Here is a 27,607-nt window from a genome sequence, read left to right on the forward strand (position 1 = left end):
CATTACAGCCCAACTTCAGAGATATTTATACTGAACTGCCAGAATGAACTTGGTGACAAAACATTAATCTCCGTCTTCTCTCATGTAACGGCTTACTGTACTGAACTGGTGATGTACGTACAACACTGTGGTGACATCTGGTGGTTGATGACATCTTACGCTGTGTTCAAAACAACTGGGAACTCTGGGGAAAAAATGAGCGCCGACTGGGAAAATTGTTTTGAACGGTAATCCCACTCGGAATTCCAAGTTGGAAACTCTGGCGTCTTTCTAGCCTGAAGATCACTGACGTCATGACTTGGCCTAGTCCCCCCCGTCTCCCCCCGCCCCCCCAGTCTTCCCAGTTGTCTTGAAAGCAGCATTATATTCATGGATGTAAAAGAACTGGATAGGTTGATGCAAGATGGCTCCTTGTCAGTAATTAACAGCTATCTGGTACATTATTAGCTGTCTGCACACAGAACTTTCCAGTGTCAGACACAAACACGCCATACAGACTCAGCCAACTTTATTGCTCCAATCAAATCACAACAGTATTACAATCGTTCAGTTCTCACAGATGTTCCTCATCAGTTTATCAGGGCTTGGATCGGTATCTGCTCCTCACGGAGAGGAGGGAGGGAGGCAGAGAAGACAAGAAGGAGAAAGGAGGTGAGAGAAATGAACTACCATTGCTTGTCTCTTTTGCTATTATAACATAACGACTTGCAGTCTGGTGTCTCGTTATTTTCTATATCAAAGTGCAACGAGTGCTACAATAACATCTGGGTCAGAGGTCATACATTAACAGATGGGAGCATTAGAAACAGAGAGACTTGGTTTAACCCAAAACCACCCCCACACACACACCCTTAGCCTGGGGTGGCCAACCCTGGTTCTGAAGTGTTCTAGGGTGTGCAACCTTAGTAAGTATCAGCATGAACAAACCAGATCCAGCTATAGGGAATGTCTTGGTGACTGATTGAATCAGGTGTGTTAGTGCTAGACTGGAACAACAGCCTGCCCTAAGCCATACACCTCCCACCTACAGTCCCCCAGTATCAGGAGAACACATCAATGTAAAACTACATACTATCCTCTATACATACCAGTGACAGAGAGTCAGAAGAGACGGACTTGGTTTGGAATGCTGCTACAGACTGAACTCTGAACTACAAGGTCATGACCTCTCATATTGTGCGTTTAGAGACAACTAATGAGGGAATGAGAAGAGGGACGAAAGGAGGATTAGACTTTCACCCAGGGGTTGGTGTTGCAGAGGGTAGGAAGGGATGTGTAGCTGATAGACTGCACAGTAGTTTGGTTCGTGTGTGTGTGCGCGTGTGTGTGAGTCTAGCTGACAGACTTCAGTTTGACCCAGGGGTTGGTCCCGCGGACCTCCATGGGCAGATCATTGGCAAAGATGTGGTTACAGAGCTCGTCCAATGGTGGCTCAGGGTCAGAGATGGCAAACTGGGCTGCGTCCTCGATCACCTTCCTGATGTCTACATCTATCTCCTGTATGGAGAAAGGAAGGACAGGAAGAAGGAGGCAAGGAGGGAAACCATTTGAGTAATTGGACCACCTGTGTGTGTGTGTGTGTGTGTGTGTGTGTGTGTGTGTGTGTGTGTGTGTGTGTGTGTGTGTGTGTGTGTGTGTGTGTGTGTGTGTGTGTGTGTGTGTGTGTGTGTGAGGATGCGTGTCGGTGAAGGTGTGTGTGTACCTTGATCTCCTCCACAGAAGCCATGTTGTTGGACAGCATGCGTTCCTTCAGCATGGTGATGGGGTCACTCTTACTGCGCACTTCCTGGATCTCCTCACGTGAGCGGTAGCTACAGGAAGTTACATCACACACAGGAAGAGGACTTAGACATGATTAGCAAGGTTCTGCACCAGCCCTTGGTTGATGAGAGAGAGACAGAGAGCGAGACAGACCTGGAAAGGAAGCAGTGCTCTTCCCAAACCAACACTGCACTACACTAAGAGGGGAAAGGGGGGGGGGTTAAACTAGGGAGTGGCAACACAAGGAGGTGGGCAGGGCTAAAACAGAATAGAGAGGGAGGGAGGGAGAGAGATGGGAGATGTGGTGAGGAGTGAGGGGGCGGGGAGAGACAGGGTGCTCAGTTGACGAACACATAGTCAGGGGTCAAAGGTCAGAGATCATGTCTCACCTAACCCCGGGGTCGCTCATGCTGTGTCCATGGTAACGGTAGGTCTCCAGCTCCATCACAATAGGACCCTGCCAAGGAGGTTTCAAAAGCAAGACATTCAACAAGCGAGCCAACCCCGCCATGATACTGCAGAATAGCCTGATCAGGGATGTCTACTGTAGCAGAGGATCTTCCTATATCTATGCTGTTTGGCCTGCAGCAGACCAGGAGTGCAAGGCCAGTTACAACTTTACTAGAGTCTCACAGACTGTCTCTATTCTGCTGGTCACTGAGCCTCCCTCTGTCAGGGAAGAGACACTGGTGGGATACTAGAATAGGATCAGTCCTCTGTCAGGGAAGAGACACTGGTGGGATACTAGAATAGGATCAGTCCTCTGTCAGGGAAGAGACACTGGTGGGATACTAGAATAGGATCAGTCCTCTGTCAGGGAAGAGACACTGGTGGGATACTAGAATAGGATCAGTCCTCTGTCAGGGAAGAGGCACTGGTGGGATACTAGAATAGGGAAGAGACACTGGTGGGATACTAGAATAGGGAAGAGACACTGGTGGGATACTAGAATAGGATCAGTCCTCTGTCAGGGAAGAGACACTGGTGGGATACTAGAATAGGATCAGTCCTCTGTCAGGGAAGAGACACTGGTGGGATACTAGAATAGGATCAGTCCTCTGTCAGGGAAGAGACACTGGTGGGATACTAGAATAGGATCAGTCCTCTGTCAGGGAAGAGACACTGGTGGGATACTAGAATAGGATCAGTCCTCTGTCAGGGAAGAGACACTGGTGGGATACTAGAATAGGATCAGTCCTCTGTCAGGGAAGAGACACTGGTGGGATACTAGAATAGGATCAGTCCTCTGTCAGGGAAGAGACACTGGTGGGATACTAAAATAGGATCAGCCCTCTGTCAGGGAAGAGACACTGGTGGGATACTAGAATAGGATCAGTCCTCTGTCAGGGAAGAGACACTGGTGGGATACTAGAATAGGATCAGTCCTCTGTCAGGGAAGAGACACTGGTGGGATACTAGAATAGGATCAGTCCTCTGTCAGGGAAGAGACACTGGTGGGATACTAGAATAGGATCAGTCCTCTGTCAGGGAAGAGACACTGGTGGGATACTAGAATAGGATCAGTCCTCTGTCAGGGAAGAGACACTGGTGGGATACTAGAATAGGATCAGCCCTCTTTCAGGGAAGAGACACTGGTGGGATACTAGAATAGGATCAGTCCTCTGTCAGGGAAGAGACACTGGTGGGATACTAGAATAGGGAAGAGGCACTGGTGGGATACTAGAATAGGGAAGAGACACTGGTGGGATACTAGAATAGGATCAGCCCTCTGTCAGGGAAGAGACACTGGTGGGATACTAGAATAGGATCAGTCCTCTGTCAGGGAAGAGACACTGGTGGGATACTAGAATAGGATCAGCCCTCTGTCAGGGAAGAGACACTGGTGGGATACTAGAATAGGATCAGTCCTCAGACATTAGATTGTCTGAGACAAAGTGATTCTTAACACTCTAAGCTCTTAAACCAGCTATCACTTTTTCATCTCTGCACCAATCAGAACTTCTCTTCTCCAGTTCTATAACCAATCATAGTTCACCTTCCCGGCTCTGCAGTAGTCTGCAGCAAACTTGATGGCCTCCCTCACACACAGCACGTCCATACCATCCACCTACACCACAGGGACAGAGGGGTCAGTATAGCAAAGATACACTCATTGACTGTGTGTGTGTGTGTCCTACCTTGATTCCAGGTATATAGTCTCCTCTCTTGAAGTAGTCAGTGCTAGCAGAGGATCTCTCTACAGACGTCCCCATGCCAAACTTGTTGTTCTCACAGATGAAGATACACGGCAGCTTCCACAGAGCCGCCATGTTAAACGACTCAAAGATCTGGCCCTGATTGGACAAGAGCAGAGACGATGATGATGATTTAATAACTTCATTGTAACTGTTAGATAGACCTCACCTGGTTGGCTGCTCCGTCTCCGTACAGCGCCACGCACACCTGGTTGTTGCCCTGGTACTGACAGGCTAGTGCCACACCAGCACCCAATGGAACCTGTAGACACACACACTGCGAAAATGCATGTTCCCCTCTCGGTCTAGGTTTGTGTGTGAGAGAGTCTGACCTGTTCAGAGAGTTACCTGAGCCCCCACGATTCCATTCCCTCCATAGAAGTGTTTAGCGTACATGTGCATAGAACCCCCTTTGCCCTTGGCCACACCTCCTCTACGACCTGAGAGAGAATAGACATCTATGTCAGGTGGAAGGATCAGTTTATCTTCCTTAAATCCTGACTGCAACCATTAGGAGGAAATACAAATCTGACCTTCGATCAGTTTCTAGGCGTGTCTCACCTGTGAGTTCAGCCATGATCTCTCTAACGGATACACCCCGTGTGAAAGTGTAGCCATGGGCGCGGTACGCTGTGATCAGGTGGTCTGTTGGGTTGATGCCCGCCTCGATGCCCATCGCACACGCCTCCTGTAACACAACCAACAACGGCTAGGAGAGAGAAGGGGAGTGTGTGTATGTTCCTTTCTCTCTTGCTGTGTGTGTTCTAATCTATATGTAATGTGTGTGTGTGTGTGTGTGTGTGTGTGTGTGTGTGTGTGTGTGTGTGTGTGTGTGTGTGTGTGTGTGTGTGTGTGTGTGTGTGTGTGTGTGTGTGTGTGTGTGTGTGTGTGTGTGTGTGTGTGTGTGTGTGTGTGTGTGTGTGTGTGGTGACCTGTCCGTCGTAGAGGTGGCAGAAGCCTCTGATGATCTTCTGCTTGTAGAGCTGGTCAGCCTTCAGCTCCATGCGTCTCATGGTCTGCATGGTCCTGTAGTACTGGAGGCCCTGTTCTCTGGTCAACACCGCTGTCTCAGAGGGGCCCGCCTCCAGACGGTGCAGCTCACACTTCTATTGGACAGCACAGGGAAAGGAGGGAGACAGGCAGCTCAACCAATCAACCAGGAGGAAGTTTCCATTTCATACTGCATCTCGGACTTGTTCAGCAGGGTATGATAGAAGTGTGTTGTGTAGAAGAGGCATGTCCAGGAGAAATCTATTCAGTACGTGTCACATGCATTTGTTTTGTGTGTATGTGGACTCACCTTGATGTCAAAACTGGCCTGTGGGGTGAAGTCAGTGAAGAAGCGTGTGGACAACACCATCCTGGCCCCCTGTAGAGAGAGAGCATGGCAGGAGAGCTACACACACACACACACACACACACACACACACACACACACACACACACACACAAGAAAATCCAATGGCCCCACTCCCGAAGGCTAAATCCAGCCCTGGGCCACAGTGTGAAAGGAGGACTGGGGGTTCTGCAGAAGGAACGTGGCTGAGGTTCAGGTTGCTCTGTTTGGATCCGAATGGCTGGTTCTAACTAGGTCTGGGTGATTTGGTACCAACTGGTGGTTGTCGGGGTGTTGCTGGGGTCGGTCGGCGAGGTTAAATCTACGTGTTTGGACAGGCCAATCAGCAGCTGGGAGGGAACAGAGGAGCCACCCAATTAGACCAGAGCACAGCCAGAGGAGTCTGACACCTGAACTCTAGATCTCTACCACCACCATCACAGCAGCGCACCACCCACTGACACAGCGCACCACCCACTGACACAGCACACCACCCACTGACACAGCGCACCACCCACTGACACAGCGCACCACCCACTGACACAGCGTACCACCCACTGACACAGCGCACCACCCACTGACACAGCGCACCACTCACTGACACAGTGCACCACCCACTGACACAGTGCACCACCCACTGACACAGCGCACCACCCACTGACACAGCGCACCACCCACTGACACAGTGCACCACCCACTGACACAGCGCACCACCCACTGACACAGCGCACCACCCACTGACACAGTGCACCACCCACTGACACAGCGCACCACCCACTGACAGAGCGCACCACCCACTGACACAGCGCACCAACACCACACCACCCACTGACACAGCACACCACCCACTGACACAGCACACCACCCACTGACACAGCACACCACCCACTGACACAGCGCACCAAAGAGAGTCAGGGCAGGACCTCTATTAGTACACACAGAGGCTGCCAACACTAGGCTATGTTCTATATGAGCTTTGTTTTGTTCAAGGTCTTACAGGCTAGAGCAGGTCTTATAGGCTAGATCAGGTCTTACATGCTAGAGCAGGTCTTATAAGCTAGAGCAGGTCTTACAGGCTAGAGCAGGTCTTATAGGCTAGAGCAGGTCTTATAGGCTAGAGCAGGTCTTACAGGCTAGAGCAGGTCTTATAGGCTAGAGCAGGTCTTATAGGCTAGAGCAGGTCTTACAGGCTAGAGCAGGCTTTATAGGCTAGAGCAGGTCTTACAGGCTAGAGCAGGCTTTATAGGCTAGAGCAGGTCTTATAGGCTAGAGCAGGTCTTATAGGCTAGAGCAGGTCTTATAGGCTAGAGCAGGTCTTATAGGCTAGAGCAGGTCTTATAGGCTAGAGCAGGTCTTATAGGCTAGAGCAGGTCTTACAGGCTAGAGCAGGTCTTATAGGCTAGAGCAGGTCTTATAGGCTAGAGCAGGTCTTACAGGTCTTATAGGCTAGAGCAGGTCTTACAGGCTAGAGCAGGTCTTATAGGCTAGAGCAGGTCTTATAGGCTAGAGCAGGTCTTATAGGCTAGAGCAGGTCTTACAGGCTAGAGCAGGTCTTATAGGTTAGAGCAGGTCTTACAGGCTAGAGCAGGTCTTACAGGCTAGAGCAGGTCTTATAGGCTAGAGCAGGTCTTACAGGCAGGTCTTACAGGCTAGAGCAGGTCTTATAGGCTAGAGCAGGTCTTATAAGCTAGAGCAGGTCTTATAGGCTAGAGCAGGTCTTATAGGCTAGAGCAGGTCTTATAGGCTAGAGCAGGTCTTACAGGCTATAGCAGGTTTTATAGGCTAGAGCAGGTCTTATAGACTAGAGCAGGTCTTACAGGCTAGAGCAGGCCTTATAGGCTAGAGCAGGTCTTTATAGGCTAGAGCAGGTCTTACAGGCTAGAGCAGGTCTTATAGGCTAGAGCAGGTCTTACAGGCTAGAGCAGGTCTTACAGGCTAGAGCAGGTCTTATAGGCTAGAGCAGGTCTTACAGGCAGGTCTTACAGGCTAGAGCAGGCCTTATAGGCTAGAGCAGGTCTTATAGGCTAGAGCAGGTCTTATAGGCTAGAGCAGGTCTTACAGGCTAGAGCAGGTCTTATAGGCTAGAGCAGGTCTTATAGGCTAGAGCAGGTCTTACAGGCTAGAGCAGGCTTTATAGGCTAGAGCAGGTCTTACAGGCTAGAGCAGGCTTTATAGGCTAGAGCAGGTCTTATAGGCTAGAGCAGGTCTTATAGGCTAGAGCAGGTCTTATAGGCTAGAGCAGATCTTATAGGCTAGAGCAGGTCTTATAGGCTAGAGCAGGTCTTACAGGCTAGAGCAGGTCTTATAGGCTAGAGCAGGTCTTATAGGCTAGAGCAGGTCTTACAAGCTAGAGCAGGCCTTATAGGCTAGAGCAGGTCTTATAGGCTAGAGCAGGTCTTACAAGCGAGAGCAGGCCTTATAGGCTAGAGCAGGTCTTACAGGCTAGAGCAGGTCTTACAGGCTAGAGCAGGTCTTATAGGCTAGAGCAGGTCTTACAGGCGAGAGCAGGCCTTATAGGCTAGAGCAGGTCTTATAGGCTAGAGCAGGTCTTACAGGCTAGAGCAGGCCGTATAGGCTAGAGCAGGTCTTACAGGTCTTACAGGCTAGAGCAGGTCTTACAGGCTAGAGCAGGTCTTATAGGCTAGAGCAGGTCTTATAGGCTAGAGCAGGTCTTATAGGCTAGAGCAGGTCTTACAGGCTAGAGCAGGTCTTATAGGTTAGAGCAGGTCTTACAGGCTAGAGCAGGTCTTACAGGCTAGAGCAGGTCTTATAGGCTAGAGCAGGTCTTACAGGCAGGTCTTACAGGCTAGAGCAGGTCTTATAGGCTAGAGCAGGTCTTATAAGCTAGAGCAGGTCTTATAGGCTAGAGCAGGTCTTATAGGCTAGAGCAGATCTTATAGGCTAGAGCAGGTCTTACAGGCTATAGCAGGTTTTATAGGCTAGAGCAGGTCTTATAGACTAGAGCAGGTCTTACAGGCTAGAGCAGGCCTTATAGGCTAGAGCAGGTCTTATAGGCTAGAGCAGGTCTTACAGGCTAGAGCAGGTCTTATAGGCTAGAGCAGGTCTTACAGGCCGGTCTTATAGGCTAGAGCAGGTCTTATAGGCTAGAGCAGGTCTTACAGGCAGGTCTTACAGGCTAGAGCAGGTCTTATAGGCTAGAGCAGGTCTTATAGGCTAGAGCAGGTCTTATAGGCTAGAGCAGGTCTTATAGGCTAGAGCAGATCTTATAGGCTAGAGCAGGTCTTACAGGCTATAGCAGGTTTTATAGGCTAGAGCAGGTCTTATAGACTAGAGCCGGTCTTACAGGCTAGAGCAGGTCTTATAGGCTAGAGCAGGTCTTATAGGCTAGAGCAGGCCGTATAGGCTAGAGCAGGTCTTACAGGTCTTATAGGCTAGAGCAGGTCTTACAGGCTAGAGCAGGTCTTATAGGCTAGAGCAGGTCTTATAGGCTAGAGCAGGTCTTACAGGCTAGAGCAGGTCTTATAGGTTAGAGCAGGTCTTACAGGCTAGAGCAGGTCTTACAGGCTAGAGCAGGTCTTATAGGCTAGAGCAGGTCTTACAGGCAGGTCTTACAGGCTAGAGCAGGTCTTATAGGCTAGAGCAGGTCTTATAAGCTAGAGCAGGTCTTATAGGCTAGAGCAGGTCTTATAGGCTAGAGCAGATCTTATAGGCTAGAGCAGGTCTTACAGGCTATAGCAGGTTTTATAGGCTAGAGCAGGTCTTATAGACTAGAGCAGGTCTTACAGGCTAGAGCAGGCCTTATAGGCTAGAGCAGGTCTTATAGGCTAGAGCAGGTCTTACAGGCTAGAGCAGGTCTTATAGGCTAGAGCAGGTCTTACAGGCCGGTCTTATAGGCTAGAGCAGGTCTTATAGGCTAGAGCAGGTCTTACAGGCAGGTCTTACAGGCTAGAGCAGGTCTTATAGGCTAGAGCAGGTCTTATAGGCTAGAGCAGGTCTTATAGGCTAGAGCAGGTCTTATAGGCTAGAGCAGATCTTATAGGCTAGAGCAGGTCTTACAGGCTATAGCAGGTTTTATAGGCTAGAGCAGGTCTTATAGACTAGAGCCGGTCTTACAGGCTAGAGCAGGCCTTATAGGCTAGAGCAGGTCTTATAGGCTAGAGCAGGTTTTACAGGCTAGAGCAGGTCTTATAGGCTAGAGCAGGTCTTACAGGCTAGAGCAGGCCTTATAGGCTAGAGCAGGTCTTATAGGCTAGAGCAGGTTTTACAGGCTAGAGCAGGTCTTACAGGCTAGAGCAGGTCTTATAGGCTAGAGCAGGTCTTATAGGCTAGAGCAGGTCTTATAGGCTAGAGCAGATCTTACAGGCTAGAGCAGGCCTTACAGGCTAGAGCAGGTCTTATAGGCTAGAGCAGGTCTTATAGGCTAGAGCAGGTCTTACAGGCTAGAGCAGGTCTTATAGGCTAGAGCAGGTCTTATAGGCTAGAGCAGGTCTTATAGGCTAGAGCAGGTCTTATAGGCTAGAGCAGATCTTATAGGCTAGAGCAGGTCTTACAGGCTAGAGCAGGTCTTACAGGCAGGTCTTACAGGCTAGAGCAGGTCTTACAGGCTAGAGCAGGTCTTACAGGCTAGAGCAGGTCTTATAGGCTAGAGCAGATCTTATAGGCTAGAGCAGGTCTTATAGGCTAGAGCAGGTCTTACAGGCTAGAGCAGGTCTTATAGGCTAGAGCAGGTCTTACAGGCTAGAGCAGGTCTTACAGGCTAGAGCAGGTCTTATAAGCTAGAGCAGGTCTTATAGGCTAGAGCAGGTCTTATAGGCTAGAGCAGGTCTTACAGGCTAGAGCAGGTCTTATAGGCTAGAGCAGGTCTTACAGGCTAGAGCAGGCCTACAGGACAGCAGAGCTATGAGCTCCTTACCTCTGACACGGTTCGGGCTCCCTACAAGAAAGCCAGGGAGAGAGAGGGTGGAGAGAAGGGAGGGAGGGAGGGGCGGGGGTCGATAATAATTCATCTTTAAAACACTATAGAGGAACCTATCTTAAAAGGAACCTAAAAGCACAGTCCCTAGGGCCTAGTATCTTTGTAACCATGAAAGTTGTGCTGATAAGTTCAGGGTGAGAGAATGTGGCTGAGCGGGTGTGCTGAAGTTCAGAAAGCGCATTACAGAGGAAAGTCTATAGACCATAGACCATCACTAGCCTACACTAGTCTATAGACCATAGACCATCACTAGCCTACACTAGTCTATAGACCATCACTAGTCTACACTAGTCTATAGACCATAGACCATCACTAGCCTACACTAGTCTATAGACCATCACTAGCCTACACTAGTCTATAGACCATAGACCATCACTAGCCTACACTAGTCTGTAGACCATCACTAGCCTACACTAGTCTATAGACCATAGACCATCACTAGCCTACACTAGTCTCTAGACCATAGACCATCACTAGCCTACACTAGTCTATAGACCATAGACCATCACTAGCCTACACTAGTCTATAGACCATAGACCATCACTAGCCTACACTAGTCTATAGACCATAGACCATCACTAGCCTACACTAGTCTATAGACCATAGACCATCACTAGCCTACACTAGTCTATAGACCATAGACCATCACTAGCCTACACTAGTCTATAGACCATCACTAGCCTACACTAGTCTATAGACCATCACTAGCCTACACTAGTCTATAGACCATAGACCATCACTAGCCTACACTAGTCTATAGACCATCACTAGCCTACACTAGTCTATAGACCATCACTAGCCTACACTAGTCTGTAGACCATCACTAGCCTACACTAGTCTATAGACCATCACTAGCCTACACTAGTCTATAGACCATCACTAGCCTACACTAGTCTATAGACCATCACTAGCCTACACTAGTCTATAGACCATCACTAGCCTACACTAGTCTATAGACCATAGACCATCACTAGCCTACACTAGTCTATAGACCATCACTAGCCTACACTAGTCTATAGACCATCACTAGCCTACACTAGTCTATAGACCATCACTAGCCTACACTAGTCTATAGACCATCACTAGCCTACACTCCTTCATATACTGCCAATGCTACGTACCAACGTCAGAGTGCCACCATGCGTCAAACATAAATTGTAGATGGCGCAGGTACAACGAAGACATACTAGCCTGAGGAAATCCCTTGTGTCCATAGAATTAGGAATTTGAATACTAGAATGGACATGAGCATTATGACAGTATAAAAGGTCAGCAGTTTTCGTCAGAGAGTTGGTCAACCACGGTCAGCCAGTGCTGTGATAAGAGTGTAAACCAATGAATGTGAAGATTGGCTAGCAAATAAACATACTGTGCAGGTAGTCAGTATTTGTGGAACGATTCCATAAATTTGTCAACTGAACTGCCAATATGCCAACATCCCATTCAAACAATGCAGTCACAGCCGTACTCTGGCTGAAACCAGCTGATGATAGGAATCAGACAAGTTGTCAATGCAACTGATACTGTATCATAATATAACTCACAGCTTTCCAAGAAAACAAACAAGGAGACATTTATGGTCTGTTTACATATATTTTAGAGGCTATTTATACAGAACATTTGTATGAACCCTATTTTTTTATTATATGAGAATATTTTAGGTTGACAATAATTATATTACACAATCACTGATATCACATGCCTTACATTATACACTGAGTATACAAAACATTAAGAACACCTGCTCTTTCCATGACAGACTGACCAGGTGAATCCAGGTGAAAGCTATGATCCCTTAATGATGTCACCTGTTAAATTTACTTCAATCAGTGTAGATGAAGGATAGGAGACAGGTTAAAGGAGGATTTTTAAGACAATTGAGACATGGATTGTGTATGTGTGCCATTCGGAGGGTGAATGGGCCAGACAAAAGACGTGTCTTTGAACAGGTTATGGTAGTAGGTGCCAGGCGCACCGTTTTGTGTGAAGAACTGCAACACTACTGGGCTTTTCATGCTCAACAATTTCCCGTGTGCATCAAGAATGGTCCACCGCCCAAAGGACATCCAGCCAAGTTGAAACAAACTGTGGGAGGTATTGGAGTTAACATCGGCAAGTATCCCTGTGGAACGCTTTAGACACATGCCCCTATGAATGGAGGCTGTACTGAAGGGAAAAGGAACTCAATATTAGGAAGGTGTTCATAACGTTTGGTATACTCAGTGTATTTTCCATTATCATACCATTCCGGAACTTTGAGGGTTCATCACAGAGATCCTGTTAAATTAGGGGCTATGGTTGTGCCCTGCGTACAAACAACCACCATGGACAGCGCTTAGATAAGAGCGAATGCTGAATCCGCACCATGGCCACTGAACAATGCCGCGGTCTGATGCCTCTATTAGTTCAAATGTGAATTCCATAAACCTGAATACCCCCACGTAGAGGGCTTGGGCTGTTACATGGGCTTTGGTTGCTATCGTGCAAGTCAGTTTATAACATTACATCATTAGTTACTCAGAGTTCCCCACATTGACATCGGCCTCAGGCCTATGGCGCTAACCTTGGTAAAGTAATTCACATTTCTACATCTACATCCTATATTACTAAATGGGATAAATCAAACGGTGCAATTCTATGCAATCTGCTAGCCATACCAACTATGTCAATACCAACTATGTCAATATCAACCATCAGACAGGGCCTGCAACCATCTATTGAATGTAGCTTATTTGAGTTGAAGTCTTCATGAGACTTTAAAAATCGCAAACGACTTGGGTTGATGCAACTGAATATTAACAGCTTACTTCCTAAACTAGACTCCATCAAGATCTGGGCTATGCAGACGAATCCGCACACTCTGGTATTGACTGAAACTTGGATATCTGTGGACACTCTGGACTGAGATTAATAAGGAGGGTTATAATGTGTTCAGAGCTGACAGACAGGGTAGAGGAGTGGCCATTTTTATGAAAATCATTTATTTCCCTTGCCCAAAAATTTGAGCTACTATCTTTAAGCCTTTGTCTGGGGAGAAATGTATCCATAACTGTTATTTTTTTTTTTTTTTATTTCGCCTTTATTTAACCAGGTAGGCTAGTTGAGAACAAGTTCTCATTTGCAACTGCGACCTGGCCAAGATAAAGCATAGCAGTGTGAACAGACAACACAGAGTTACACATGGAGTAAACAAATTAACAAGTCAATAACACAGTAAAAAAAAGGGGAGTCTATATACATTGTGTGCAAAAGGCATGAGGAGGTAGGCGAATAATTACAATTTTGCAGATTAGCACTGGAGTGATAAATGATCAGATGGTCATGTACAGGTAGAGATACTGGTGTGCAAAAGAGCAGAAAAGTAAATAAATAAAAACAGTGTGGGGATGAGGTAGGTGAAAATGGGTGGGCTATTTACCAATAGACTATGTACAGCTGCAGCGGTTCGGTTAGCTGCTCAAATAGCACATGTTTGAAGTTGGTGAGGGAGATAAAAGTCTCCAACTTCAGGGATTTTTGCAATTCGTTCCAGTCACAGGCAGCAGAGTAATGGAACGAAAGGCGGCCAAATGAGGTGTTGGCTTTAGGGATGATCAGTGAGATACATCTGCTGGAGCGCGTGCTACGGATGGGTGTTGCCATCGTGACCAGTGAACTGAGATAAGGCGGAGCTTTACCTAGCATGGACTTGTAGGTGACCTGGAGCCAGTGGGTCTGGCGACGAATATGTAGCGAGGGCCAGCCGACTAGAGCATACAAGTCGCAGTGGTGGGTGGTATAAGGTGCTTTAGTGACAAAACGGATGGCACTGTGATAAACTGCATCCAGTTTGCTGAGTAGAGTGTTGGAAGCAATTTTGTAGATGACATCGCTGAAGTCGAGGATTGGTAGGATAGTCAGTTTTACTAGGGTAAGTTTGGCGGCGTGAGTGAAGGAGGCTTTGTTGCGGAATAGAAAGCCGACTCTTGATTTGATTTTTGATTGGAGATGTTTGATATGAGTCTGGAAGGAGAGTTTACAGTCTAGCCAGACACCTAGGTACTTATAGGTGTCCACATATTCAAGGTCGGAATCATCCAGGCTGGTGATGCTCGTCGGGCATGCGGGTGCAGGCAGCGATCGGTTGAAAAGCATGCATTTGGTTTTACTAGCGTTTAAGAGCAGTTGGAGGCCACGGAAGGAGTGTTGTATGGCATTGAAGCTCGTTTGGAGGTTAGATAGCACAGTGTCCAAGGACGGGCCGGAAGTATATAGAATGGTGTCGTATGCGTAGAGGTGGATCAGGGAATCGCCCGCAGCAAGAGCAACATCATTGATATATACAGAGAAAAGAGTCGGCCCGAGAATTGAACCCTGTGGCACCCCCACAGAGACTGCCAGAGGACCGGACAGCATGCCCTCCGATTTGACACACTGAACTCTGTCTGCAAAGTAATTGGTGAACCAGGCAAGGCAGTCATCCGAAAAACCGAGGCTACTGAGTCTGCCAATAAGAATATGGTGATTGACAGAGTCGAAAGCCTTGGCAAGGTCGATGAAGATGGCTGCACAGTACTGTCTTTTATCGATGGCGGTTATGATATCGTTTAGTACCTTGAGTGTGGCTGAGGTGCACCCGTGACCGGTTCGGAAACCAGATTGCACAGCGGAGAAGGTACGGTGGGATTTGAGATGGTCAGTGACCTGTTTGTTGACTTGGCTTTCGAAGACCTTAGATAGGCAGGGCAGGATGGATATAGGTCTGTAACAGTTTGGGTCCAGGGTGTCTCCCCCTTTGAAGAGGGAGATGACTGTGGCAGCTTTCCAATCCTTGGGGATCTCAGACAATATGAAAGAGAGGTTGAACAGGCTGGTAATAGGGGTTGCGACAATGGCGGCGGATAGTTTCAGAAATAGAGGGTCCAGATTGTCAAGCCCAGCTGATTTGTACGGGTCCAGGTTTTGCAGCTCTTTCAGAACATCTGCTATCTGGATTTGGGTAAAGGAGAACCTGGAAGGGCTTGGGCGAGAAGCTGCGGTGGGGGCGGAGCTGTTGGCCGAGGTTGGAGTAGCCAGGCGGAAGGCATGGCCAGCCGTTGAGAAATGCTTGTTGAAGTTTTCGATAATCATGGATTTATCGGTGGTGACCGTGTTACCTAGCCTCAGTGCAGTGGGCAGCTGGGAGGAGGTGCTCTTGTTCCCCATGGACTTCACAGTGTCCCAGAACTTTTTGGAGTTGGAGCTACAGGATGCAAACTTCTGTCTGAAGAAGCTGGTCTTAGCTTTCCTGACTGACTGCGTGTATTGGTTCCTGACTTCCCTGAACAGTTGCATATCGCGGGGACTATTCAATGCTATTGCAGTCCGCCACAGGATGTTTTTGTGCTGGTCGAGGGCAGTCAGGTCTGGAGTGAACCAAGGGCTGTATCTGTTCTTGATTCTGCATTTTTTGAACGGAGCATGCTTATCTAAAATGGTGAGGAAGTTACTTTTAAAGAATGACCAGGCATCCAAACTGACGGGATGAGGTCAATGTCCTTCCAGGATATCCGGGCCAGGTCGATTAGGAAGGCCTGCTCACAGAAGTGTTTTAGGGAGCGTTTGACAGTGATGAGGGGTGGTCGTTTGACTGCGGATACTGGCAATGAGGCAGTGAGGCAGTCTACCAACCTCCCTTGGCTAACCTTTGGGCACTCGAAGTGTTAACTAGTTTGTTGTCTTTTACAAAATCAGAAGTTATTATCCTGGGTGACCTAAATTATGATGTGGAAATGCAGGCTTCAGACAACCTAAAAGAAATGTGTAATGATCTAAACCTAATCCAGTTGGTGACTAAGTGTTCATGGCCCAACCCGAAAGATCCTTTAAAGTCAACTCTGATTGGTCTAACCTTAATGGATACACCAGCGAAATACATTTCTATTGGTGTATTTGCCCAAGACATTAGTGATCATTGTCCAGTGTTAGAGATGTGAGAATACAAAAATATAAGCCTTGTGTCGTCACAAAGAGGAACTTTAAAAATGTCCGTTAACACGGTCTTTTTTGGACATCATCTTTATTTGAGTGACCTTGATTGCATTTCAGCTGTCCCTGAATCTGATGTAGCTTTGAGCCTCTTTGCATATGTCTTCAATACTAATGTGGATAATCATGCTCCCTTCAAAAAATGAAGAGTTAAAAAGGTAGATCAAATGGCTGGTACATTCCGGAATTTTTAGAAATCATTCTTAAAAGAGATGATGCTTCGGTCAAGGCCAGGAACACAGGCTTAGGCCCGGACTGGCAAGCATAAAGCAACTGAGGAATTGTTGTGTTTGACAAATAAGAAAGGCTAAATCGATTATTATGTAACACATCTTTTGGATTGTAATGGAACCCGCTAAATTCTGGAAAACTGTTAAATCCCTGAAGGGTTCTACTTCCTCCCCTCTGCCACAAAACAAGTGATTTCAGACACTGGTCTCATTATGGGGAGAAATGCCTTCATTGATGCATTTAATCACCATTTTATTTCAGCGGGCTCTCTCTTTGAAATAACTTCTAAGCCTATTCACAATGATATTGGATTGGATGCTGATAGGAGAAACTTGCTGAATGATCAGAGAAGTTAGTCAAAGTTTTCTTTTAGGCTATTTACAGAAAAATAAGTCCTGGATGCTTTGCTAGCAATAGACAACAAAAAATTCACAGGGGCCGGCCAATTGGACCCCGATCTGCTTAAGTGTGCAGTGCCCATCATTGTTCGCTCAATAACCTCACCTTTTTAAAAGAAAATGTAACATTGTTATCAGGAAATATTCCAAAAGTATGTAAATCATCTGTTGTGCTGCCACTCCATAAGGACGGGACAGTAGTGATCTTCATCATTATCGCCCCATTTCATGGCTTCATAGTCTGGCTAGGATTCTTGAATCCTTGGTAAATGTACAACTTCCTCTTTATCTGAGAAATGTATTTAGAATGTAAACCAATCAGGGTTCAGGCCTGGGCAGAGCACTATTACAGCAACCACATTAGTTGTTAATGATCTTGTCAATACTTTACACACTAAAATTAAATGTGTTGCTTTGTTTGCGGACCTGTCAAAAGCTTTTGATACTGTTGATCATGCTATTTTATTGACCAAATTGTCCTCGGTAGGCCTGAGCCCTGACGCCTGTTCATGGTTTCATGATTATCTTAGTGACAGAACTCAGTCTACCGTGATTAATGACGTTAAGTCTGAATTTCTTGATGTACATAAAAGGTGTACCGCAGGGGTAAATTTTGGGACCCATTCTCTTCACTATTTATACAAACACTATTGGTAAATCTGTTAAAATTGTAAACTTCATCTATATGCGGATGATAGTATTATGTATGCTATTGCCCCGACTGTTGATCTGACTGTGTCAAAACTACAGGCAGATTTTATAGCTATGCAGGAATCCCTTGCCTACAGGCAAAACGAAATACATGTTGTTTTCAAACTCTCGCAAGAATGTTTCAGATGAACTACCCGTTCACTCAGATGGTTCTCCAATCGAACGTGTTCCCACACATAAATACTTTGGCATTTGGATTGATATGGATTTGACGTTTAAAAAAACTATAGGTGAAGCTAAGTTTTAAAGTTGTTTTTCTACAGAAACAGATCATTCATTTCTCTAAGAAGGAAGCAGATTATTCAGTCAGCCTTATCTGTTCTTGATTATGGTGATATTATTTATCAAAGTGCAGCTGCTACTACTCTTATTTTTCATTTATTCCACCTTTATTTAACCAGGTAGGCTAGTTGAGAACAAGATCTCATTTACAACTGCGACCTGGCCAAGATAAAGCATAGCAGTGTGAACAGACAGAGTGACACATGGAGTAAACAATTAACAAGTCAATCTGAAGCCATTGGATGCCATCTTAGTGCCCTTCATTTTGTTACAGGTTTGATACTAACCACTAAATCCTGTATCAAAAGGTTGGCTGGACTTTCCTAAAGACCTGCAGATCTCTACATTTCTCCCTTTGTGTTTACGAGGCCCTACTTCATGAACTTCTGTCTTATCTAACTTTGCTGTTGAAGTGTAGACACCTGAGTTGCCTAACCCGTTCACAGGATTGGTTAACTAGATACATCTGCTTTTATACTTTACAAAAATAAACGCAGCATGCAAGAATTACAAATATGTTACTGAGTTCAAGTTCATGAGGAAATCAGTCAATTTGTAAAAAAAAATAATTAGGCCCCAATCTATGGATTTGACATGACTGGGAATACAGGCACAGTGGGGGAGAACACGTATTTGAGACACTGCCGATTTTCCTACTGACAAAGTATGTAGAGGTCTGTAATTTTTTATCATAGGTACACTTCAACTGTGAGAGACAGAATCTAAAACAAAAATTGAGAAAATCACATTGTATGATTTTTAAGTAATTTATTTGCATTTTATTGCATGACATAAGTATTTGCTACATCAGAAAAGCAGAACTTAATATTTGGTACAGAAACCTTTGTTTGCAATTACAGAGATCATACATTTCCTGTAGTTCTTAACCAGGTTTGCACACACTGCAGCAGGGATTTTGGCCCCTTCCTCCATACAGACCTTCTCCAGATCCTTCAGGTTTCGGGGCTGTCGCTGGGCAATACGGACTTTCAGCTCCCTCAAAAGATTTTCTATTGGGTTCAGGTCTGGAGACTGGCTAGGCCACTCCAGGACCTTGAGATGCTTCTTACGGAGCCACTCCTTAGTTGCCCTGGCTGTGTGTTTCAGGTCGTTGTCATGCTGGAAGACCCAGCCACGACCCATCTTCAATGCTCTTACTGAGGGAAGGAGGTTGTTGGCCAAGATCTCGCGATACATGGCCCCATCCATCCTCCCCTCAATACGGTGCAGTTGTCCTGTCCCCTTTGCAGAAAAGCATCCCCAAAGAATGATGTTTCCACCTCCATGCTTCAAGGTTGGATTGGTGTTCTTGGGGTTGTACTCATCCTTCTTCCTCCAAACACGGCGAGTGGAGTTTAGACCAAAAAGCTCTATTTTTGTCTCATCAGACCACATGTCCTTCTCCCATTCCTCCTCTGGATCATCCAGAAGGTCATTGGCAAACTTCAGACGGGCCTGGACATGCGCTGGCTTGAGCAGGGGGACCTTGCGTACACTGCAGGATTTTAATCCATGACGGCGTAGTGTGTTACTAATGGTTTTCTTTGAGACTGTGGTCCCAGGTCTCTTCAGGTCATTGACTAGGTCCTGCAGTGTAGTTCTGGGCTGATCCCTCACCTTCCTCATAATCATTGATGCCCCAGACCGAGGGTGACTGACCATCATCTTGAACTTCTTCCATTTTCTAATAATTGCGCCAACAGTTGTTGCCTTCTCACCAAGCTGCTTGCTTGTCCTGTAGCCCATCCCAGCCTTGTGCAGGTCTACAATTGTATCCCTGATGTCCTTACACAGCTCTCTGGTCTTGACCATTGTGGAGAGGTTGGTGTCTGTTTGATTGAGTGTGTGGACAGGTGTCTTTTATACAGCTAACGAGTTCAAACAGGTGCAGTTAATACAGGTAATGAGTGGAGAACAGGAGGGCTTCTTAAAGAAAAATTAACAGGTCTGTGAGAGACAGAATTCTTACTGGCTGGTAGGTGATCAAATACTTATGTCATGCAATAAAATGCAAATTATTACTTAAAAATCATACAATGTGATTTTCTGGATTTTTGTTTTAGATTCCATCTCTCACAGTTGAAGTGTACCTATGATAAAAACTACAGACCTCTACATGCTTTGTAAGTAGGAAAACCTGCAAAATCGGCAGTGTATCAAAGACTTGTTCTCCCCACTGACTGTATGCATCTGTTGGTCACAGATACCTTTAAAAACAAAATTGGCCACACAATGGGACTCAGGATCTCGTCACGCTATTTCTGTGCATTTATTGCCTTCAATAAAATACAATTGTGTTCGCTATCCATAGCTTAGGCTTGCCCATACCATAACCCCACCATGGGGCAATCTGTTAACAACGTTGACATCAGCAAACCGCTCGCCAACACGACGCCATACACGTGGTCTGCGGTTGTGAGGCCGTTTGGATGTACTGCCAAATGCTCTAAAACTACATTGGAGGCAGCTTATGGTAGAGAAATGAACACTCAGTTATCTGGTAACAACTTTAGTGGATATTCCTGCAGTCAGCATGCCAATTGCATACTCCCTCAACTTGAGACATCTGTGTTGTGTTACAAAACTGCACATTTTAGAATGACATTTTATTGTCCCCAGCACAAGGTGCACCTGTGTAATGATCATGCTGTTTAATCAGCTTCTTGATATGCCACACCTGTCAGGTGGATGGATTGTTTTGGCAAAGAAGAAATGCTCATTAACAGGGATGTAAACAAATGTGATTTTTTTGTTTGTTGAGCGAAATAAGCTTTTGTATATATGGATCTTTCATTTCAGCTCATGAAACACGGGACCAACACTTTAGATGTTGTGTTCAGCGTAGTTTTAATGCACCGTATTGCTGGAACAAAATTCAAAATACAATTCATCTTGATGTTCTGGTGCCATTTCGAGGCAATTTGAAGTATTGATTACGGACTTATTTGTGGAGCAATGCAACTGTTTTTCTGGGTGATTTGTGCTTCCCATGACTGTTTTTGTATTTTAATTACACACACACACACACACACAAACACACACACACACACACACACAGTCAAAAGTTCTGACACCTACTCATTCAAGGGTTTTTCTTTATTTTACTATTTTCTACATTGTAGAATAATAGTGAAGACATCAAAACTATGAAATAGCACATATGGAATCATGTAGTAAACAAAACAGTGTTAAACAAATCACTACCTCTTGAAGCTGGTTGAGAGAATGCCAAAAATGTGCAAAGCTGTCATCAAGGCAAAAGGTGGCTACTTTGAATAATCTCAAATATAAAATATATTTAGATTTGTTGGCAATTTTTTGGTTACTACATGATTCCATATATGTTCTTTCATAGTCTTGACGTCTTCACTATTATTCTACAATGTAGAAAACAAATTTAAAAAACAGAATGAGTAGTGTATAATGTGTATATTTATGTTGCATATACAGGGCGCATTTGTAAAAGAGGCCTAGTTCTCAATATGTTTTCCCTAAAAAAGCCAGTGCACCTGTTCCCCTTGTCCCTGTACTTCCTAATCCACCTTTAGGAAATAAAAATAAGACTGCAAAACTCGTGGCTCCCTAGTGGCGCAGTGATTTCGGGCACTGCATCTCAGTGCTTGAGGCGTCACTACACAAACACCCGGGTTCGAATCTAGGCTGTGTCACAACCTGCCCTGATTGGGAATCTCATATGGACTGTTTGTGTAAATAATAATTTGTTTTTAACTGGCTGCCTTATTTATGTTTATAAATAAATTATCCAGCTACATCTATGTTCTAATTTTATCTAGCCGAATAGAACAAATGCATGGACATGCTGTCATCAATGCAAGCGCCGAACAACAATGATTTGGATATTGTGTTGTTCAGTTGGGGCTGTGAGTGACCATGTTAACGGGCCGACATCTACAAGGTCAGCACTGCTATCTGGGACTGAAGCTACTAGCAACCTCTCATCTTGCAAATATCGTCAGCTAGCTAGCTTGCTATCTCATAGCGAAATCACCTAGCTAGCTTTCAGCACCATGGACAGCGGTACGTAGGTTGCCAGTAGTACGTACCACATTCTTGCTGGCGTTGCCAAGTCGGTACACGTTTGAGATGAGGGTCAACATCTTTTGCATGCTACTGGACACTTCGTTCTAGCACCAGTACAGAAGAGCCGATTTAGCTAACGGATTAAAGTCGAAAACAAATATCAGCTGACACTTTCGTGGTGGGTCGGGTGGCCAACTAAAACTATCACGGGGTTGGCCAAGACAGAGTGCAACATTGTGATAATCAAGTTTGGGTGCAGCCTTGCACAACGTTCAACCGAATTTTCATTGTTCAATATGTAGGTCTATTCTAGAACTGTTTGAGATGTTAGTTTTTTTTTATTGCCTTGTTGTATCTTTTAAGTATTCTAACATTTTTGCTGCTCTGCCAGCATGGGAGAAATCAAATGTCCAGCTACTGTCTGTGTGCTTTCGCTCGACCTACCCTGGATTTTTTTGTCTGGAGATGACGTCCCGGACGCTTTCAACCATTTATTGACATATTTTATACTTCTGTAACTCGGCTGAAGCAAGAAGGTCCATTGCCACCTGTCCCTGGCTGTTCCCTGCACCTGAGCAAGGTAAAGAGCGCGTCCACCATGTGCTTTACCTGCACACTGCTATAATAAGCAACTGCCTGCTCATCATGTTGCTGTATTTATTCACTTTTAGTCCTCACATGCTTACATGAGACACAGAGAGAGACAGAGAATGAGCGAGAGAGAGAACGAGCGAGAGATGAAGAGATGAAGAGAGATGAGAGAATGACTGGTAATAGAGAGATGGGTGGTACAACTAGAAAGTGTTAGTAATTACTACAGTTCATGTCTCACCCTCTCGTACCTCAGTCTCTAAACCTGCTCCAGACTGGATGGGGACTTTAATAGTTGATAGACAGTTTAAAACAGCTCAGCCTGTCTGACTTGTGAGTCCCTCAGTCTACCACTGGGCTGATGGTTTCAGCTCATCTCCGTCATGACCAGAGATCCAGACAACATTTCTGAAAGTTGTGTTATGGTCCGAGAATTCCCTATCCCTATTCAGTTCAGTAAAAGTGTGTGTGTCCTGCAGTGTGTTTGTCTGTCCCACTGAGGTGATAGCATTCAGTGAGCATGGGGAAGAGTTCAGAGTCGTCGAACCCGAGGTGGTCGCCTGCTCTACAGACCCAGTTCACACAGCTGGCCTGGTATACGAGCTCTGATCCCTGACCTCTCACCCCTTACCCCGCTTTACATATTGATAGATTTTCGGAAGCAGGGTGGGCTTGGACTAATGAAAATCCCTCTTCTCTCTGACATTACAATCCAGATTGCCAAAGACTATGGAGTCTACATGGAGGACCTGGGACACACTCCGGTAGGGCTCACACACACACATATCGGTTTGCAGTACCTGTGTGACTCATTTCAAGTCATCCGGTCTCATCTTGTCCCTACTCCTCTCCTCTCATCTCATCTCCAGGGGTCTGTTCATCATAGACAGTGTAGGTGTTCTGAGACATGTGACCCTGAATGACCTCCCAGTAGGACATTCTGTAGACGAGACCTTGTCCAGGCTTTGAAACACAACTACACACAGTGGTGTAAAGTATTTTTGAGGTGTATCTATACTTTACTATTTACTATTTATATTTGACAACTTTTACTTCATTACATTCCTAAAGAAAATAATGTACTTTTTCCCTGACACCCAAAAGTACTTTTGAATACTTAGTTGGAGAGGAAAATGGTCCAATTCACGCACTTATCAGGACAACATCCCTGGTCCTCCCTACTGCCTCTGATCTGACAGACTCACTAAACAGACAACATCCCTGGTCATCCCTACTGCCTCTGATCTGACAGACTCACTAAACAGACAACATCCCTGGTCATCCCTACTGCCTCTGATCTGACAGACTCACTAAACAGACAACATCCCTGGTAATCCCTACTGCCTCTGATCTGGCAGACTCACTAAACAGACAACATCCCTGGTCATCCCTACTGCCTCTGATCTGGCAGACTCACTAAACAGACAACATCCCTGGTCATCCGTACTGCCTCTGATCTGACAGACTCACTAAACAGACAACATCCCTGGTCATCCCTACTGCCTCTGATCTGGCAGACTCACTAAACAGACAACATCCCTGGTCATCCCTACTGCCTCTGATCTGACAGACTCACTAATCAGACAACATCCCTGGTCATCCCTACTGCCTCTGATCTGACAGACTCACTAAACAGACAACATCGCTGGTCATCCCTACTGCCTCTGATCTGACAGACTCACTAATCAGACAACATCCCTGGTCATCCCTACTGCCTCTGATCTGGCAGACTCACTAAACAGACAACATCCCTGGTCATCCGTACTGCCTCTGATCTGGCAGACTCACTAAACAGACAACATCCCTGGTCATCCCTACTGCCTCTGATCTGACAGACTCACTAAACAGACAACATCCCTGGTCATCCGTACTGCCTCTGATCTGGCAGACTCACTAAACAGACAACATCCCTGGTCATCCCTACTGCCTCTGATCTGACAGACTCACTAATCAGACAACATCCCTGGTCATCCCTACTGCCTCTGATCTGGCAGACTCACTAAACAGACAACATCCATGGTCCTCCCTACTGCCTCTGATCTGGCAGACTCACTAAACAGACAACATCCCTGGTCATCCCTACTGCCTCTGATCTGGCAGACTCACTAAACAGACAACATCCCTGGTCATCCCTACTGCCTCTGATCTGGCAGACTCACTAAACAGACAACATCCCTGGTCATCCCTACTGCCTCTGATCTGGCAGACTCACTAAACAGACAACATCCCTGGTAATCCCTACTGCCTCTGATCTGGCAGACTCACTAAACAGACAACATCCCTGGTCATCCGTACTGCCTCTGATCTGGCAGACTCACTAAACAGACAACATCCCTGGTCATCCGTACTGCCTCTGATCTGGCAGACTCACTAAACAGACAACATCCCTGGTCATCCCTACTGCCTCTGATCTGACAGACTCACTAAACAGACAACATCCCTGGTCATCCCTACTGCCTCTGATCTGGCAGACTCACTAATCACACAACATCCCTGGTCTCCCCTACTGCCTCTGATCTGGCAGACTCACTAATCACACATGCTTCATTTGTAAATGATGTCTGAGTGTTGGAGTGTGCCCCTGGCTTTCCATAAACTAAAAAAAACATTTAAACATTTTGCCATCTGGTTTGCTTAATAAGGAATTTTAAATTATTTATACTTTTGATACTTAAGTATATTTAAAACCAAATACATTTTTTTACTTTTACTCAAGTAGTATTTTACTGGTTGACTTTCACTTGAATAATTTTCTATTGAGGTTTCTTTACGTTTACTCAAGTATGACAATTGGGTACTTTTCCCACCACTGCCGACACACACGACAGGCAGTATTGACGCCAGTGCATGTTTATGCATCTCTCTCGTTGCAGTGTGTCCAGCAGGATAGACACCAGGAGGTGACGGAGTAAGTAATGTCTACCATAATACCACATGATGTTACTAATCAGTCCTGTACCCAATACTAACAGAGGGATGTTTTATCCAATCACTGAAAAGCCTGTTGGCCAAAGCAGGAGCTGTGAGTGACAACCCCAACACCTGGTAAAAGCAACACTCAACAGCTGACCAACCAGTCAGATCTAGTCTCAGCTGTTGATTAACCAAATCAGTCCAATTGACAGACCAAAAAAATATTTTAAAAAATTTAAAAGCTGATAAATCAGTTACCTTTAACTTTTACAACCACAAGATGGTGATCAAACTCCTCACACACTTGTCAGATAAATCAAATCACACTGCAATTTATAGAAGGAATCGATTTAATTAGAGCTCCTAGCACTTAAGGTGCAGAAACCCTACTGTTATTGTAAACAGAGATGACAGCTGCAGAACCGTTGATGGCTCTATAGCACACTTTAGGGATATAACTTCTGGACTGTTTGAGTTTTGAGTTTTGTAAAAACATTATACATGCACCGTTTATGGAGTACTGTGCTGCTCCAGCCTTGTGCTAAGAGGAACCCCAAATGCTGCTTGAATTTAATATATATTTATCTAATCCTGGATAGACTGATGTTTGTCTCTCTCCCTAGAATATCCCAGGGGTTAAAGCAACAACAAAGAATCTCTGAAACTTAAGTCAACCTCAGATTGATTGTCTGTGACTAAGTTAACTTCCACCTTTCATGTAAAAAAAGTAATGACCATCATGCTGTTAGGGAAAGAGGATAATTTTGTAAATGCAATAATTTAAACCTCCAGAAATGAGCCCAATAAGATATTGGTAAAATTGTCAAATGATTTTTATATATTGGACCATGCTTATAAGGAAAGGGATACTTAGTCAGTTGCACAACTGAATGCATTCAACTGAAATGTGTTTTTCGCATTTAACCCAATTCCTCTGAATCAGTGATGTGCTGGGGGCTGCATAAAAATCGATGTCCACAGCACCCGGGAGCAGTTGTCAGGGGTTAACTGGGCAGAACAGCAGATTTCTCCACCTTGCCAACTCTGGGATTCTAACCAGAGACCTTTTGGCTACTGGCCCAAACCGCGAGGCTACATGCCGCCCTTAAACAACAGTGTATAGCCTATACATGGTCTATATTATAAGATATTCCATTAGCACTAAGCGTTATCACCTGTAGCCAACCAATGCAGCATGGTGGCTATAAATACATAGGCTGAAGCATGGGGCTTTGTCCATCTGCATTTACTCCATTGGACACAACATCCTGATTGGAATTATGATTATTCACTCGCGCAATTGTAATAGTAGCGAAATAAACGTGTTGTCAATGGAAAGCTTGGATCCCCCTCTTTTTTTAAAAGGCCAAAACTGCTTTCAAACATGTTTTCCCCGTGATTGCATTAAGAATAGTTGTGTATTGACTGCTTGCACACAAAACGGCAAAGAGCAGTAACAATATAACAGTAAATTCGAGAAAAATGGCCTATGCTTTTTTGCTGTCCAGGCAAATATGTTAAGGTAGAAACAGTAATAATGCACTGATGCATTCTCTTATAAATTAAGAAACTTTATACACAAACCATGACCACTGATCAGACCTATGACCACTAAAATGCTTATACAGCCCTCTGCCTTTGTATGACCTTAAACATCTTTATGGGTAATGCAAAAGCAAAGTGCATTATCTACAATCTAAATGTGATTATCAACTTTTTGTTTTTCTGTTTGAGAGTTCTAACTACAATCCAACTGTATTTAATGGTTTTATGTAGTTGAGTTGTTTTGAATGTTGTATTGTAGTAGGCCTAACCCTCAATGCATTTCCTTTTTAGATAAAACTATACTAATATTCACATCAATAATTGATTAAAACATACTGTTGTGCAATGAAGGTCTACAGTAGCCTCAACCGCCCACTGTAGGGTAGCACCATGGTGTAGCCGGAGGACAGTTAGCTTCCGTCCTCCTCTGGGTACATTGACTTTAATACAAAACATAGGAGGCTCATGGTTCTCACCCCCTTCCATAGACTTATACAGTAATTATGACAACTTCCGGAGGACGTCCGACCTATCAGAGCACATGCAGCATGAACTGACATGTCCTCCCAATCAAAGGATCAGAGAATGAATCTAGTACTGAAAGCATAAGCTAATGATAGCTAGCATTGCACAGCATAAAATGTGGTAGTTGACTCAGAAA

General features: G+C 45.3%; 1 protein-coding gene and 1 pseudogene across 2 annotated transcripts; one reads left to right on the plus strand and one right to left on the minus strand.

Moving 5' to 3' along the window:
• Positions 1-493: 493 nt before the first annotated feature.
• On the minus strand, positions 494-22,058 carry LOC135517197 (pyruvate dehydrogenase E1 component subunit alpha, mitochondrial-like). Of its 2 annotated transcripts, none has more exons than XM_064941286.1 (11): positions 21,921-22,058; positions 5,257-5,325; positions 4,889-5,062; positions 4,518-4,644; positions 4,305-4,396; positions 4,126-4,218; positions 3,900-4,055; positions 3,758-3,829; positions 2,151-2,218; positions 1,703-1,811; positions 494-1,497 (listed from the first exon to the last, which is right to left on the minus strand). In XM_064941286.1, exons 1-11 carry the CDS (start codon positions 21,981-21,983, stop codon positions 1,333-1,335), a joined length of 1,188 nt encoding a protein of 395 aa, XP_064797358.1. In that variant the 5' UTR covers positions 21,984-22,058; the 3' UTR covers positions 494-1,332. The 2 variants fall into 2 exon arrangements, with proteins under 2 accessions (XP_064797358.1, XP_064797357.1); XM_064941285.1 differs by having other exon boundaries at positions 4,126-4,233.
• Positions 22,059-22,289: 231 nt separating this feature from the next.
• Positions 22,290-23,457, plus strand: LOC135516947 (peroxiredoxin-4-like; annotated as a pseudogene).
• The last annotated feature ends 4,150 nt before the right edge of the window (positions 23,458-27,607 follow it).

This window comes from Oncorhynchus masou, chromosome 28, assembly GCF_036934945.1.
Source record: "Oncorhynchus masou masou isolate Uvic2021 chromosome 28, UVic_Omas_1.1, whole genome shotgun sequence".
Taxonomy (NCBI): domain Eukaryota; kingdom Metazoa; phylum Chordata; class Actinopteri; order Salmoniformes; family Salmonidae; genus Oncorhynchus; species Oncorhynchus masou.

Bases quoted from the DNA above. Each gene is read 5' to 3' on its own strand.
- LOC135517197 (XM_064941285.1), bottom strand. From the start codon at position 21,983: ATGCAAAAGATGTTGACCCTCATCTCAAACGTGTACCGACTTGGCAAC. The intron at 4,234-4,304 runs GTAACTCTCTGA...GCATTTTCGCAG, and splicing joins ATGGAATCGTGGGGGCTCAG to TGTGTGTGTCTACAGGTTCC. The intron at 2,219-3,757 runs GTGAACTATGAT...CCTCCTTGGCAG, and splicing joins ACTACTGCAGAGCCGGGAAG to GGTCCTATTGTGATGGAGCT.